Below are 17,907 nucleotides of genomic sequence, written 5' to 3' on the forward strand. Positions count from 1 at the left end.
AAAATCGTTTAGGTCTGTGATGAGAGGATTAAAGCGATCTTATCTGGGTTTGTGACTGGTAAATAGCTTTGGAGGTAAGAAGCATGTTCTGCTGCATCTGGATCAAGCAGATGGTCGGCATTTCCCTCCGTTTCTGGCTTTTCTCCTGTGTTAATGAATTGAGTGTGACGAAAGGAGCATGGCTTACTGTGGGGCTGCTGGAACTGCTGACATTAGCCACCTTGTGCTGTAATAAAAATTTACTCGGTCTTCTCTGTAGCTTCTAATTATTGTTCTAATTTTTAAAAATAAATTATGTTCTTTATTAGGACACGTCAGTGCAGCATATGCATGTTTTGTGTCTACATCTGTAATAAGTGTCCAGTAAAGATTCAGTAATTCAACCTTTTGGCAGTCAAATGCATTGCATAATACGCAGCCTGTATCTCTCAGATACCAAGCGAATTGATGTCATGCTGAACTGTACATGACAGCACAAACTTCATGTACAGTACCTGAAGCCCAGATTTTCTTTTTAATGTGTGTTTTTTTTCCCTTATAGCTTTTGCTTTTATTTATCTTATCAGAAGGGAAAATAATCAATGTCATATAGGTCATATAGGATGTCACATCATGTTTTGTTGGACTTGAGTTCTCTAATAAAGCACACATTTGAAAATCATGTATGAAACGTTACATGGAAGTAGCATTTAATAGGAACTCTTGGCATGATCTAATCCTGCTGTCTGTCAGTTAAATGCAGAGGTTGATTTTTTCCCCACAGGATCCTGAGGCATCCTAGAGGTCTGAAATATCTTGCAACTTTCATTCGTTCCTTAGAATGTAAAGATAATTCTTGTAGCTGCCAGTAGATAATGATTTTCCATATGCTACAGCATGTGCAGGATAGTATGTATTTAATTTTACATACATCTATACCCGTTAGTTGCTTTCCTTCAGCTGTCTGAAACAAATCTGTTTTGAAAATCATCCAATAACTTGATTTTCATTCATTTGGTTTTGTTTTTGTATTTTATTTTGTTTTTCCCCAAAACTGTCTCTGGAAAGTTTTAAAGCCGTGAGTTTTCCATCTCCTTTTTTGAAATCAAACATGTCTGATCCAAGGTCATAGATACAGCACAAACTTTGCATACAGATTGTTTTCTTTATAATGGTTGTACTGTAGTCCCTCTTTATGTAGAGCTGGTAGAAGAATATACCTTTTAAAAGTAACTGTTTTCTCCAGTCAGTGCCAAGCAGTCAGCCTGCACAGATAATTTTTGCTATAAAAGAGAAGAACAGGACCTTGCACCTTAAGCGGTGTGCAGCAGCCAGCCTGCCTGCCCAAGGAATGCTGCTGCCTTAACAAGCCCTGCCCATGGACCTGTCCCTTTTTTAAGAAATAATCATATGCCCTTCTGGGTTATCGCTTCTGGGTTACAGACCTGAAATGAGCGCGGCTAGTTGATTCTCAGTTTTATTGCTCCTTGCCTCTGTCAAATTTTTCTTCTCAAATGTATAGGCGTCATCATTTTAAATGTCTAAATAAGTATCCTAGGTCACCTGCCAAGCAGCAGATGTGCCACCCTTGTGGGAGAGGAGGAAATGTCAGTTCCAGAATCCTTTCCAGGCCTTTCCTTGGAGCTAGGCTTCTGGAAAAAATAACTTATAGGGTTCGGCTACCCAACAGTGACTGCTGTCCCCAGGGGCTCCACCAGCAAAAAGGAGGGCATACACTGCTTCGTGCCTCTGCAGCTGATGTCCTCTTCGTTGCACGGGTACAAGGCAGCAGATAGGGACCTCACACCTCTTCCCAACTGCTTCTGTGGTCAGTCACATCACTGTTAATGCAAATAAAGGGCTTTTAGAAATCCTTTTATGCTGGAAATGCTGTAGCATCCTGGTAGAAGGAGGAGAAATGGAAAATTGTTAATGCACAACAACTAGCACTGGGTCTTGAGAAGAAGGCAGGAGCAGCCGCTCTGCAGAAGGTCCAGGTTAGCTAGTGCCAGGGGGGCTTGGGCACAGATGGGGAGACCCAAATTCATCCTCTGCTTCTGCACCGTGTGTACTGTGGGCAGTGGCAGCCAGGGAAAGAGCAAGCACAGGGACGTGGGGGGGCTTTAAACCCTCTGGCTGTTGCCTCCAGCAAACCTTACATGTTGCAGAGGATCACCTAGGGAAGGGGTGAGCATGAAAGCTGGTTTTAACTCTGAAGCCATCAAGCTCTCCTGAACAAATCTGCTCAGCTACGTTCTACTCAGAGGGCTGTTGGAAAGAACGTAAGGGCAGTCCTGCGAGGAGTGCTGACACAGGGTTGGTGGTTTTGAGAGGTTTTGATCTTACTTAAATCTGCTGGCACGTGAGGTGCCTTTTGCCTGGCGTGGGCAGCCTGCCCGGCTGGGGTGGGCAGACACGTGCAGCAGGGCTGGCCAGCAGCGAGCTCCTCGGCCCTGTAATGCTCTCCTGGCGGGCAGCACTCGGCTGCTGGGAGCACGTCTCGAGCACGGACACGCAGCGGCTGGGTTCTCTTAAATTCATCTCCTTAAGTAAGGAAAGGGACAATGGTTTGCAGATGGCAGGTCTGACCACTTTTTTAATGCATATGCCTCAGGATAAGAGCTAGATGTTAAAAATAAATAAATAAATACTTTTTATGTATATTTGTTTTTTTTTCTAATTTATAAAAAGCTTCTATTAGTGTTTTAAGTACTAACAAAACCTCCTCTATGAATGAAATATAAAAAATTAATTTTCTGTTAATTCAAACATATCAGCTAAGAGAAATTTTAGTCGTCATTGTTTGATGCAACATTTTATTTAGCTCTAACTGAATAATTGGATCTGAAGGTGAGCTAGGTCTGGGAGTGGGACTTGATTGGGTCTGTCTGTCTGAATATTTCATTTCTTTTGCTCTCCCTCTTTATGCTATGCTTTTCTGCAATCCAGCATGCCAAATGAGAAAAGGGAAGAAAACTGAGATTAACAGCAGGAAATCTTCCTGGCAGTGAATTTGTTAGTCAGTGCAGTAATCTCTCCATCACTTGGCAAATGTAAAATACATCCAGACAAAGCACCTTGAAGGTCTTTACCCCACTCCAGCCCATGTGGCTCACGGCCCCAGGACTATTTCGCTGCAGTGGCTGGCTGCTGGTGTGCCTTCAGCTGCCGCCGGCCCTGGGGGCTTGAGCCTGCAGAGCTCTGCAGGAGTTCGTAACCACTGACAGTCCCAGGCACAAAGCCACTCTGCTGCCTGGATTAGCACCACGGTGCTTCGCTGAAGCAGGGAGGTGTCTGCAACTGTCAGAGCTGGGCTGAAGTTTGTGCTTCCTCACACCGCATTCCCTAGAATGTTGTCTTGCTTCTCTTTTGCACCTCATATAATTTGTATGTCCCCAGAAAAAAAAAAAAAAAACAAAGACTCATCAAGGAGCAGTCTCTGCTAGATGGGCTTTGCTGGTGTAGATGGACTCGAGCATCGCTTTTGTGGAGACACTGCTGATACTGAGGGTTATTCCTTGGGAATAACAAATAAGCTAACCTGGCCCTGGCTCAGATTTTGCTGGTGTAATTCCATCTTCACTAGGTGTTTTGCCAGTGTAAAAAGTCGTAACAAATTAATTCCATGCAAAATTGTGTTATTCTAACAAGAGCTGCTTGTGAGAGCTGTGCCTAAACCCTGAGAGCCAGAAGATGGGCAGTGCAGAAGAAACGCTGCAAAAAGACCCAAAGCTGTAACAAACTCGTAATGTTGAGCAGAGCCATTTTTCTGGGACTTCTGAGACGAACCAATTTCTATTTCTGATCTTCTGAAAAGTGGGGCAAGTGCCGATTTGGGGCAAATCGGTCTAGCTCCACTGAAAAGAGTGTGCCGCTTTTCATTAAGTCCAGCCCTGGCAACAAACGTATTTTCAAAACATCTTTAAATGAGTCACTGCACTCGAATGAATATTCAGGAGAACAGGGTGCCTCTAGCACAGTCCCCCGAGAGAGCCTCTGCATGTATTCAGAGATAAGAAAACCTCAGGAAATTTTAGGTTTCTTTAGACTCCTAATACTTGGGGAAAATGTTCAAAGGCATGGAAAATATCTGGAGAACAAAAGTGAAGGAAAAGCCTCCACAAAACTGCTCAGAAGATCTCAGCAGTTCTGCACAGCTGCTCCGAAAACTCATAGTGTAGTATAAGGCAGTTCAAGCCAGAAAAGCTTTTAGGGATTGATGGATATTTTTTTCTCCTAAGGTATTTAATGTTACTTTTACTTTTAAAATTTTTGTGGAAAAGCCTTGGCTTTTCCAAAGCAGCTTCCAAATAGTCCATTATTATTTAACCCTCTCTGGTTTCTGAGTGGTAGTCGCTGAATTCAAGATTTCCTCAGTTTAAAAAAAAAATGTTTTTTTCTAATTCTTTATTTAATCAGTAATTCCTTCACACCTTACCAGTGGTTTTAAAAGTCCTTAGATGTGAATCTCGTGTCTTCCATGTGCCCAGCCCCAAGGGTGAACCAGCTCATGACTGTGGTGGAAACGCACTGCTGGGGCAGACTGGGCATTTGCCTTCATGAGCCCGCAGTGCTTCTCGTGCTCTCCCGTCATCAACACTTTTTTTTTCCAAATTAGCTTGTAGCATCATTAGAAAAGCATTTCTCTTAGGAATCTAAAGTTTTGTATTATATGTATATCATATATTATATATTATATTTATATCATTACGTGTAGTATATATGGCATGTATATGGAATGAAACAGGCAGTGTTCCAGTTTCTAGATATCAATTTAAAGAAAATCTGCTATTCCATCTTGAGGGAAAGGTGACTGCTTTTATTGAATTTACAAGGAAGAAAAGCCTACAACCTGCTGCTTCCTCTGCTGTTTTTTGCCGTGGCTCTTGTAGAGCACAACCTAACCCCAATTTCTAGTTGTTCTCATTTCTGCTGACATGCTCAGCTCAAACCAGAAAGTCTACAAGACGTGACAGTGCTTCTGGCTCCAAGCAGGCAAGGACCTGGAGGAAGAGTCGCCTGCTCAATGTTTGTGTCAGTGTATCCGCTGCTGGTAATGATGCTATTTATACATGATGCTCTGAATCAGTCTCCCCTCTGTAGAGCTGTTGGACAAAGTCATTACCACTGGCTCCCCACAGGTAACACTGCACCTAGTGTAGGCAAAGTCACCTCTGGTTTTGAAGATCTGTTCCAGTGTTCTCAGTTACTTTCCTTTCTGTTACAGCCTCGCATGTAAGCAGATTATCTTACAGCTGCGGCGCTGCCGTGTGTGTTGTCATGGCACTCATCTTGCTTCTGAGATTACTCATCAGCAGCAGTATTTGTCTCACAGTAGGAAAGTCGTGTTCTGTAATATTTGGAGCGCTCAAGACTCTTGTTTTAGAGGACCTATCTAATCATCATAATATGTGCAAAGATTGAAATGAAGCGGTGGCTGAACTGATAGTTGAGTCCATTGATTTTCCTCACCAATCTCTGCTGTACCCTTCGCATCCAGGCAATCTGTGTCTGGACCAGGGATGGATAAAGAGGACATGCCTACTGGGTGCCAGCATGAGCACGCTCGCTGCCTGATAAAATCTGCTGTGACAGTGGAGACAGACATTAATAATACAGGCTGAGTTCATCGTTTTAATTGAGACTTACAGCATCTCCCATATCCAATTAAAACCTTGGTAGAATCCCAGCAGGCAGAGTTCGGTTGATGGAACTGCAAATCAGTGAGGACCACTGAGCTGACAGGCTCCATCAGCAGTGTCCTGTGATCCTTAGGCATGAGTTTGAAAGGCGGCATAGCCAGCTAACTGCAGCCCTGGAGCATCATGCGGTGTAAGTGCTGGGTGCATGCCATTTGTTCAGTCCCCAGCCAGCCTGGGCTCCTCCCGGAGCACCGACAAGGCTCCTACGCAGAGCACAGGACTCTGGAAGAAGGTAAAGCTGCAGCGTTTTTCCCATCCTTTTTCTAGTTGATATATTTCATCCCAGCACAGGATTTCCAAAACCCATTGTTCTCACCAGCACTTAGCGTGGAGAGCCATGTAAGAGGCTACTCTGCTCTGTATGGACCATGGATCCTGTTAGAGCTGCCATTCGGGGAGACCATGGCAGCAGCCACTAAATAGGGAAAGTTTTTTTTATGGACTGTCAGAAGGCCTGTTTTTTGTGTTCAGTGTTTATTTTGCATATACATAATTTGCCAGATCCAGCCTTGCTTTCTTCCCGGCAGTGGCTGTGTGGAAGCTCTGCAGATCCATCATGTTCTTTCACATCACGTTTCCAAAGCACTTTGCTGATATTCCTTCATTTTTCTCTTACCTGCCTTGACAAGTTACATAATTTAGGTCTCCCAGTTACGAATTCTAATTATCTGCTGGCTCATTCTTGGCTTTCAGATAGCAGTCAAGGCTAGCTGAAGAACTGCCTAGTAAAAACAAAAAGCATTAAAAATAAGTGGATTTACGAGATACACAGGTAACTTCAGCAGTGACCTTTACAGAGGCTGAGAAATATCTGAGAGAGATCTGCTTGATGAGTTCACAGCTTGTGGTATAATCTATTGTCAGTCATCAATTTAGTTCGGTTCCCTTAAAAGTTTGTCTGTTTTTGTAAGCAATATTTTATTAAATTCAGAACAAAAATAAATTCAGTTTTATAACACATTGTTACTAATCAAATAAGGTAAGATATTTTTCCTGTGCATAAGAAAATGTCTTTTATCCTTCCGACGTACAGGATAGCTTAGTAATTTTATCTAGATTTTGAAGTAGGTATTTTCCTTTAAATTTATCTAGAATTAGATTTTTCTTTTAAATTTCATATTTCCCCTGGAATTTTACAAATTAAGATTATCTTTCTCTCCTGCTCTCCCATTTTCCATGTTCTTAAAAAAATTACTCACACTTGAAGCCTTATGGAAAGAGAGAGAGAAAAAAGGTTTTAGGGCGGGAGTGAGAATGGAAGGGGTGGGAGATATAAAGCCCCAGTTGGCAATTGAGTGCTCTCACATTTTATAAGACAGTAAAATCTGCATGTGGCAGATGCTCTTTTTATAAGGAGAAAGACACCCCTTGTAATTTAAGTCAGGATCTCTGAAATTCTGCTGGGTGTGTTTTCAGAAATTTTTCTGGGAAAGCATCTTTTAGTTTTGAAAATCAGCAAGTCACTTGGCAGGTTCTTAGAATGGGGAATTGAATATAAAAGTTGGAGTGCTGTATGAAAGGGTCGTGTCATAAATGCAATATTGTTTGCAGGTGCTGGCCCTCTAACTAGCAAAGGGATGCAAACGTGTTCCTTTTTAGCATGCTGCCAGGCCTTGCTCTGCAGGATGAAACGGGATTAGAGGGCTGTTCTGACCTCCGAAGACCACTTTTTTGCAGTTTTCTGGCACGGCTCACTTAACTGATTTCATTTCCAGAGGTGCTGTAGATTCAGAGCTGTCCAGTTCCGCTCCATGGCAGTGGGGAGATTAACGCTCTGGCACCACCACACTCTGTGTAAAGACAGCACCGCTTACAAACCCCAAAAGCAGCTTCAGAGCTGATCCTGCGGGGTTGCAGGTACTGGGGATGGAAGGACATCATAGGCCTTTGGGCGTCCTAATTAATACTGCCAGAGAACATCCCCAGAGCACGTCAGATAAAAGTCAAGGCAAGATAAAGCATTAAGGAAAAAACTACCTGTAGATTTTAGGTTGTTTAAATTTTGCAACCAAAGTAGTGGATAAGAAAGTAATTTGGATGGAGCAGTGTAAAGCTAAGCCATCTCAGGACAAATGTTCTACCTGAGAAGTTAATTTCCTAAGAAAATTATGTGGCAAGGCATTTCTGTGTGTGGATGGAGCCTGGGACGCATGGGATGAGAGAATGAGGATCGTGAGACAATGACCCTGAAAGCCAAGTCAGTCTTGGTCTCGTGAAGAGTGACCAATGCATGCAGTACCAGTAGGGAAGAGAGGAGTCTGTTTTGCCCCTGCCCTTTTTAGTTGTTTTTTTTGAATCACATTTTTGTTTTCCTCAACACAAGTTTTGAGAAGTATTTTAAAGAAGTGTTTTTGGGGGAATGTTCTTTTGACCAAAAAAAAAAATAAAGTGACTGAAAGGAAGCTTTTTTTTTTTTTTTTTTTTTTTCTGCAGAAGTTGTGTTAGTCCTGCAGGCATTAAAGCATAGCATTTTGCTTGAGGATATTAGAATGTGCTCATTCTGGGAAGGGAAAGCTGCCAGAGACCTGGAGGGGGAAAAAAAAAAAAGCACAGGACTGAGGAAGAAAGCCAAGAGGATGTGGGTAGTGCAGGTGGGTAATGGAGAAGAAGGTGTGAAAAATCTCTTTGTGCTAGGAAGAAGCAAGAAAATGGAGGTTGCAGCTGCTGGCAGCCTTATCATCTGCTTCATAGAAGTCAGCTGGAGCTGGGAGGAGAAGGGAGCACATTGCACCTTCAGAGGAGTGGGAGGCAGTGAGGGTGGCAGCTGCTCGAGAATGGTGCCAGGCTGTGAGAAAGCTGCACCTGGCACCCCTCCGCTTCCTCCAGAGATGTCAGGGCGTAGGGCGAGAGGCAGCTGTAAGCCTGGCTTAGCACGGGCACCACCTGAACGACTAGGTGCATTCAAGAGCAGCTCTGCAGGCTAATGCAGCAATCTGCCTGCTGCGGCTGCCTCACGGGCAGCAAATGCTGCAGAGCTTCAGGGGAGGCTGCAGACCTTCCTGTAGCCCAAACTGGAACTCTGCCTGCATTGCTAGGTGCTGCTCCGTGCTGTTGCTTGTTGGAGGTGTCACCTGGGATCCAGCTGCTGCGTACAGCTGGCAGAGGGGATGCCGACCTCCTCTGCTGGTTATAATCGGAGCACTGTGGTTAAAACCAGAAACACGGACACGTATCAGGCAGCCCTTCTCTTTTCTCTTCTGCGCTGGTGTGATCAGACACTGCATGCATGTGAGGGTACTGCCCGTGCTGGTACCACTGAGTGACTGGAGAACTGGCTGAGTTAAGCCTAAAGCTTTTTTATTACATTTCACTGCAAATTTTGTTACTTTATGATCACCAGTTACCAATTTTTTAGCCAGTCTATTCTAAACAGACATTCGAAGTCTTGTACAGTGGCTTAAGCAAGCAATGATTTTCTCTACAAAGCACCCTGTGGTTTCCTACAGCATGCGCTTTATCAGAATAAAATCCCGAGCGGCTAATGGTGTCTGAAGGATTTGTAGCTCATGTGCGAGCCAGGACTGAAAGCAGCATTGGCTTTTTCTTCCCTAGCTTTGAACTTCTTCCTGGGTCCGTGAATTCTTGTTGCCATTTGCTAGATTAATTTAGATTTTCAATATGTGGCATTAGTCTGGAGAGAATTAATTTCCTTTCAGAGTCAATCTGAACTGGAAAGCCCCCAGCTGCATTTCCAGGTCTTCTGTGCAACACTGGTGCTTTTGCCTGGCAGGACAATCTCAGCCTGAGGCAGTCACGCAGTGCCCAGCAGAGAGACATACCTCACCTCATACACACCTCACAGAGGTGAACTCCTGAACCATTGCTGTCTTGGGGCTGGAATCCAGTCCAGGGAGAGGGGTGCCAGGAGCAGGGAGAGGGGCTGCAACCACAATTGCTCCTGTGTCCCACAGCAGTGCAGTGGGAGCAGACCCCAGTCCCAGTCCTGCTGCTCCAGATGATGCAGGATGGACAACTTGCTCTTCCACAGGACTGCATGCTTCACAGCAGTTAAATCTTTGTGTTGTTTTTTGTGTTTTGTTTTGTTTTTCCCTCTCCTGCAGTGGTAAAATTCCAGCAAATGTGCATGCAGTGCCTTCTAAGAAAAGGAGTTCTGGCTGTTTAGACACATTGCTATTGATGTCTGTGAAACAGTTGGGTCATTTTCTATAATTTTCCTTTCTGCTACTGTCTTCCAGGTGCATACGTTCAGGGGCCCGCACTGGTGTGAATACTGTGCCAACTTTATGTGGGGCCTCATTGCTCAGGGAGTAAAATGTGCAGGTAACGCTTGTTCTGTCTTATTTTTCTAAGTCACTCCCAATGTTTTAATGACTGAATTTGCTGCCTGCTCCACTGTAAACCCATGCAGCAAGGGTCTGATCTGTCCTTGTTGAAATCAAGGAAGGAGATGTGTTCCCTCTGCTGCTGGTGTCCCCATGTTCATAACATCACTGTGGTGACGCACAGCATGTCTCGAGTGCTCATGGGGGGAAATGACAGCAATCATTGATTCTTTTGTTTGTTTGTTTGTTTTCAGAATGGAGGGAAAAATAGGTAAATGTGTTATTACCTTTATTTCCTGTATAGCACTTGTATGCATTGGTCGGTGTGAGAGACTCGTCAAGGGTCTCTATGTGCAAGGTGGGCAATCAGCAAGTTTCACGTTGTGGCTTGGAAACAGACACTTGGGTTCATTTTCTTTCTAAGCCAGCAAACTCAGTGTGCCAAACACCCTAAGTCATGTTCCAAGTTTGCAAACTTTAAATAATAGTAAGAAAGAGAAATGTTGCATAAACATGCAGGTGCTGATATAAATGTGTTACACGCATGGGTGTCACTGCAGGCATTTCTAGGATTAAGCCTCTCCAAAGTAAAACACTTTGGCAGTTTTATTGATGTGATTCTTCTGAAAAGAAAGGACAGTCTTCTCTTTTCAAAGGCGAAAAAGGATCAAAGTGATCAAAATAGTTTACTGTATTTAAAATGTATTTTATGACATTCTAGTAGCCACATTTATATAAACGGTGCAAAGAAATGTTGATGTATAAAGACCTGCATATGTTGCCCTGGAAACTGAATTTTCAAGCTAATTTAAGAAAATCTGCTCTGTCTAAAGCTTTTTGAAATCTTGTCTCAAGCAAAAAAGAGAACTCTTTACGTTATTTTGCAGTTCTGTGATAAAAATTTAAACTAATGTATAGCCAATTGTGATTGAAATATTTTAAAATCCTTCCACCAGAATTATTTGAAATGCAGTATTCTATTATCAATAGACTCTGCACTGTCCAGGACTGTGTATTAAATAGTGCTCTGTTTTAAGAGAAGATTATGTAAAAATGGCATTTTCTTCCTCAGTATTTTTCCCTGTACTGAGTATTTAGGGTTGCAGCCATGTCCTCCACTGATGAGTTAAGACTCAGTAGTTACTGCATTTGATGTTGCACAGGGTATATGGACAGTGTTAGAAGAGAAAGAGGAAGCGTGATTTTCTTCTTGAATCGGTTTCTGAGTAAAGCACTTATTTTTTGTTGACACATGAGCTAATAAATGTGCCATCTTCCTTTCTCACCTGGTGTAGAGTTCCCAGTTTTGTTGTTTAGAAGAAGTACTAAACATTTTCAGATTTTTGATAACTAACATTCATCCAGAAGATCAATAAAACCAAACAGTATGAAGGCTCACAATGCTATGTGGCAATGTGGAATGAACAAATAATACTACTTTTATAATTAAATCTGAAGTGCTTATGATTTTGTGCTGCTTTTTTAGAATATAACTATAGCTTATTCTCTGGTTTTATGTAGATATTTCTAAAAGACTGGTTTTCTTTCCTGCCTATGGGAATAGTAATAAGTACTGCATGCCTTCTTTTTTCCTCCTTGACAGTATAGAGGAACATATGTGTATTAGATGACTTCATAGTTTCAGAAACTATAATTAGGGCTTTCTATCTTGTGTAAGGTTTCATATTGGTGTCGGTAGCTTCCAGCATCTTCGATGATCTTATTCATATTTTAAAATCCCACATCATACGACCACGCTCGCTTGCTGAAGCATCTGTGGGGGTTGAGGCGCCTGGTGGGAGAGGTGGCCTAGGTACTGCTCAGCCAGACCTACAGCCACTGAAAGACCCGTGTCCTTTGAGCAGAGGCCAAATCCTGTCCTCAGTGTGATGAGTGGTGACCAGGGAAGGCACACTCTGAGACAGGAGAGCTTTATGTGGAGGAAATGCAACAGAGCATTTAGCACACGTGTTAAGTGGAGAGGTTAAGGGTATGGAGAGGCCTTCAAACTCCATGAAAAAAATACTAATTAAGCATGGTTCTCTGAAGAGCAGATTTATGAAAGCCGCACTTCCCAGCCTGCAGATGTGGTTTGCTGTGTGTGGCCTGCGTGGCTTTTCTGGAATTGAGGGACCAGCTCTCCCAAGGACGTGATCCTCACTGCAGGGCTAGGTTCTAGCTGCCAGTCAACTTCAGTGATACCTGACAGAAAATTAGGGGCTTCCCAGATAATATTATTCTCATACGTTTCATAAAGCTCAGCAGCTAGGCAGAGGAGATTTTGGTCTGTTTTTTTGTTGTTTTGCAGATCAGCAGAGGAGGGCTGATTAATCAGCATGGCTTAGCCTAGATTGTAAGTTTTTGTATTTCATTTGATGGGATTTTGTTTGGCTGGATTTTTGAGTTTGTTTTAGTGCCGTTTTGTGTCACCCAGATGGTTGGGTTGCCGTGTTTCTTTCTGTGCCTGACCCGCAGCAGTGCATGCCTGGGCCCACCAACCCAGGCCACACAGACCGCCAGAGCAGCACTGAGATGGCGGCACGAGGGCAGAGGCGCGCAGCACGGTGGGGCCTAGGTTGCCACCAGACCCAGAGCAGCGTGCAAGAGCCCAGCCTTGAGGGCTGTGGCTTTGGCTGTGAGATTGCATGTTTGGGGAAAAAAAAAAAAAAAAAAATAGTAGTAATCATTTTGCTGCTGAACTGAGCCATTTTGATGTGGAAACAGTGAGGCATAGTGCACAGGGAGCCACACGAGGCCATTGCTTTCCAGAGAAGATACGTACTTCAAAAAAATTACAGCTTTTAGCAGGAGGCAGCCCGCTTGTGTTCAAATGGGGTTCAATGTCACCCTGGGGAAATCCACAAGATCTGTTTGGTGGTCTGTGTAATCATGTTATTGGGAATACCTATGAGGAAAACTGCACTGATCATATGCAATTGTATACTTTTTAAAGTATTTGCTGTTATAGCAGACAGTTGCACATCTCAAGAGGAATCTGTTAGCTGTACAGAAGTGAGAAGAAACATAATGGATTACTGTTTGGGCTACACTCAGCCATCCCTCAATCCTCTTCTCAGCAGAAGCACAAAAATATGCAAGAATAGGCATGTGGGACAGCCCAAGACTGGTCAGCAGAGATAAATGTCATCCATTTCAGAACAGAGGAGGGGAAGCTGGAGGAAGAAGTGGAGCTTATTTGTAATGGCTGGTAGATTGGCTTTTGTTACACAAACAAGCCAGTTCTTTGCAAAATAATAAACCAGAAGCAAATGCTCAGAACCATACTCGCACCATAGCAACCAGCAAGGATGCCTTAGCAACTTGAACTGCCCTGACTCGGGCTTTGTCACAGGCCAGCATGACTGAACGTGTCCCCTCAGCCAAAATACAGCCTTGAGTGAGTTCTGTGCCTTGTTGGGCATTGTCCCATATAACTAGTCTCCGGAAGGTCGGCTGTCCATAGCACATGCTTGGCCAGGCTTTATGGCAGGCAGAGAAGGAAGAGTATGTCTCTTTGCTTGCAAGATTTGCTTGTATAAGAGTGAATCCTTATCACAGGCATCACCAGCCCTCCTGCCTCAGAGGGTCATGCTTCCAATTTTTGCATCCTAGCCACAGGCCCTTAAAGTTTCTTTGAGCTGAAAGCTCATCTATATGCAAGGAATCTGCCTTTTCTGATGTTGTGCTCCATCTTCAGCATGCTTTCCTTTGGGCTTTTGCCATAAGTAGAAATCACTGAAGAAGTGTTTGAAATTATAATGCCAGCAGCTTGTGTAAACATTGAAGCTCAGCAGAAGTTAATGAAGCTCAGTTCCAAATCCAGTGCATAAACTTAAAAAATAAAAAAATAAAGTATTCTTAATTACATTCTTAAGAAGGTAAGCCTCCTATGGAAGGCTCCCTGTGCTTACAGTGCTCATCCCATTCCCCAGAATGTGTTCAGGAAAGAGACTAGAATAATATCCAAAGAAAAGTTGTAGAAAACACCGGGGAGTTCATTTAATGAATCATACAAAAATGAAAGATTCAGAAACGTTAATGGAGACTGGTGTGTTATCAGAGCCTAGAGCAGGGCATTCATGCTGTGTTGGTACACGGCCCAAGCAGACTCACAGAGCAGCAGGGTGGTCAGCTTGTCAAGGGCTACAGGTTTCCTGCCCCTCCTCAGCCCATCAGAACTATTCAGTGCTTTGTATACTCACCTCCTTCCTTTATACCCTTTTGCTTATTGTTCTTAAGTGATTTAATCAGGATGTTTTTTAGAACAGACCCACACCTGTTCATTAAAAACACATCCAAACTTCTTCTGAGGTGCGTAGCCAGGTTCTGCTGGTTTCCTTGACTGTGTAGAGCGTGGACAGAGCCACAAACCAGAACAAGAGCAAAGCCACAGAGACAGGGTTCAGGGTCAGGGGCTGTGGGAAGGGGACTGTTAGGAGAACAGACTCTGCCCACCTCAGGCAGGTGGAGATGCTGTTGGAGGAGATGCACACCGCCTGACAGGCTGTTCCACCAGCTCGGGATCTGGTGGTGTTCCTGTGAGGAATGAGCTCCAAAATTTTGAAATGCTAATCAGGCAGTGGAGCCTTGCCTCAGAGCCGTTCCCATGGGGAAGCTGTTCCCATGGGGAAGCTGAAACTGTAAGTCCTAAAAATGTCTTTATCTCCAAGCCCACACAGACCTGGAAGCCTCAAGCAAGCCAGCGGCCCATCAAGGGAGCTGTTGAGGAGGTAGGCAGGTGTCATGGCAGGGAACCAGGGAAGTTTCTGACCAAACTTATCTCTGTGATCGTTCAAAACTACCATACAATCAAACCACCTCCACCAGATATCTTCTGTTGAAAGAACATTTCACTTATGTTTTTCAACCAGTTTCTGGAGGCACGGAACTATATGTTCTTTTCATTTGGAATAAGGGGGAATTGGCTTGCTCCAGGAGGCTTCTTTTCTTTTTGTATTTCATAAGCCCAGGTTTTTCTGTAGCGTTAGGAATTTTGTTGCCAAGTAACTAGCTGCCCTGTAGAAATTCTTTCCTAAAGAGCAATGTACCCAATAGTGCATGACATAGTGGTATGGCTGCTAGCAGGTTTAGGGGAGCCTATATATGTGCTTAGAAGCAATTTTGCCATAACATTGCATAATGAAGTGCTCAGGACTGTGGCAGGGCTAAGGCTGCTCCCAGATGTGAGCTGCGGGTTACCAAAGGGCATGCCTGAGGCAAGGTGGCAGCCCAGCGTGGCTGCCTGTCATCTGCTTGGCACGGCCCTGCCGGAGAGGGCAGACCTTCACAGCACAGCCCTGCCACGTGCTTGGAAGCACACGGCGGAGCTCGTGGTGTCACTGGGATGGCTGCATTAGTGTGCCTGTTGACATGCACTGCGTCCGAGAGAATAGGAAACATTGCGTTCTCTGCTCCAGAAAAGAGCATTAAATTATTAAAGAGAAGTTACTAGCTCATGACTGATTTATGAGAGCAAACTCCTTTCTAACCTTTTCACCCTTGCAAAAGTAACGACATCAATAATGTGTGCTCGAGTAGAACCCATCATCTTCACATCTCGGGTGGCTTACCGAAGGCAGCGGCATTGTCCCATCTGTCGGGTGCTGTGGTGGTCCTGCCCAGGGCATTGCACTGCTCCAGTGTCGGCGGCTCTGCGCTTCCCACCTCTCCCACGCTTGCCATAAATCTCTAAAGAATGCTTCATGCTTTTTGCAGATAACATACGTCTACCTTTTAGCTCTTAAAGCTGCTCATCGGAGTGACCAAATGCACGATTTTTCTTTGGGATAATTCACAAATACAATTAGAGTGATGTGTATATAATGTATGGGATTGTTCCAGCGAAGCATGGTCAGCAGCCATGTTAACCAGTAAATTGTAAACCAGAGGAGATCTAAAACTGACTAAAATCAAATCAGCAGGATAAAAAAAAGTGACAGCTAAGTGTATTTTAGACTCTGCAAGTATTTATAATGTGTGCTCATGGGGCAGTATTAAAATACATGTATCTTTTGGTTCTGCTCATGCGTTGGTATGAGTGCCTTACTTGTCCTTCAGCTCAGTGGACGAATATCAGTATTAGCTGTTTCTAAAACATTGCAAAACCTTTTTCTGGGCATCATAAGAAAGTATTGTCACGCTGGTTTTAAATTTAATACCTCTCATAGGAGCAATGTCACAGCCCACCTGAGCTTCTAGATCAATATGCTATTAAAGTAAGGGTAGCTTATCACAGACTTTTAAAGCTGTCATCTAAAATGACTTTTTTTTTGCTAAATTTCCAAACTTCCTATATGCTTTTGAATTTATGGCTGTATTTTTTTAGCCATACTTGGTGTATTTGAAAGGTGGCCACAGTTTGATAGCACTATAAAAAGGAATGGTATGCATGACTTACAGTTCTAGTCCTGAGAAATCACCTCTGTAAAGGTGGAATTCTGATTAACTGAAGTCAGCAGAAGTTTTTCTATTGACCTGCCAAAGGTCATGAGAGATCTTTTAAATCTGCCTTGTATTATTATAGGATTTATCGGCAGATATGGTGCTTTAGGGGAGACTTCTCTTTAGCCAGTCAGTGGATAGGTTCTGATGAACTTCTTTAAGAAATGGGTAAGGCTCTTCGTTACATTAGAGTAGATCAGGGGTAAAATTGCTAATGCCAATTTAGGTGTTCTGGATTTATTTTGATATAACTGAAAGTAAGTAAATCTTAGATTTGAAATCAGTCTTTTGGTCTTACTCAGTGAACCCAACCAAATCATGAAGATCACATGTGAAGGAAGCAAACAGTCCTAAGGCTTCACTGTGTGGAAGCACAAAGATTTGGGACTAGGCTTTCCTGTTCCTTCTTAGCCAATTCTCAGACAGTGGGTTTCAAAGCTTTCATGAAGCACCTGCAATGAGAACAGAGGGCATTTTTATTTAATAGTGTGCAATTTATAGTGTAATTCCTGTCTTTTAGTAACAAGTAAGCTGGGTATCATTAGAGTAGAAGGTTCCACACAGCTCTGTGGAGCAGAGGCTTGACCTCATGGCTGCATGCTTTTTACCTTTGCATTAGCAAGACAGGTGATCATGCTTCATCTGCATGTGGCTCTGGTTGTTAGGTCGGTCAGGGACTAGTGACTGAGACATGACTGTTGTTAGCGCAGGAGAGGGACCCGCCTTATAGAAAACATAGCTTTGGGAATTTCAGCTTATTTATTGAAGCAAATATGATTTCTCTATTGCAAATTCACCAAAATCTCTTAGAACTGTATACTGATGTTGAATCGCTAAAGTAAGGTGATCTCCTACATAAGAGGTGAAGAGCCTTGTTTATTAGAAAGGTATCACGCAGCCCAATAATACCAAACATAGTGCTCATGTATTTTGTAAGCATTAACTATCTGAAATATTTCTAGGTTTTAAATGTTTCTCAGGAGTGTTTGTAAGCCCTTAAGCAGTGGGATGGTGCATAAAATCCAATCGAGTGTAAAGGAAGAACAACAGACAGCAGAGGAAAGTTGACTTTTTCTTTTGTAATTATTTTTCTGGCATTAATGAGGTCAGATCCAAAGCCAATCTGAATCTGTAGGATTAGCAATAACACAATTATTTTCTGAAGCAAGGTTCTCACATTGGAAACATCTCTGTAAGTTAGCTATTTTAATGAAATAAAACTTTCTTGTATATAAATATAATTAGGATGATCTCAGTGAATGTGGTAATTGCTTTAAGTCATGTATAAGATACTTAGAAGCATGTTTTTTCTATTTTTATATATTTTAGTCTTAATTAGCCCTGGATTCCCAGAGATGTAACTCTGAGCTACATTGCTATCTATGTGAAGTGGCTAATTTGTACTCACAAAATTACTAGTGAGTCCTTGTAAGACGCAGCCATTCCAGTCCTGTAGACAATAGTTTTGATAGACATGTTAGAGCATTTCTGATAAATATTTT

At 43.1% G+C, this 17,907-nt stretch overlaps 1 protein-coding gene across 1 annotated transcript in view; it reads left to right on the plus strand.

Moving 5' to 3' along the window:
• CHN1 (chimerin 1) overlaps positions 1–17,907 on the plus strand; it is a 95,868-nt gene that overhangs the window by 68,848 nt on the left and 9,113 nt on the right. The window contains exon 8 of the mRNA XM_084288952.1: positions 9,878–9,962. Within this exon, the coding sequence (XP_084145078.1) occupies positions 9,878–9,962 (85 nt within the window). The remainder of the gene's footprint in view (positions 1–9,877; positions 9,963–17,907) is intronic.

Source organism: Netta rufina (assembly GCF_964035555.1).
Source record: "Netta rufina genome assembly, chromosome: 6".
NCBI classification, from domain to species: Eukaryota; Metazoa; Chordata; class Aves; order Anseriformes; family Anatidae; genus Netta; species Netta rufina.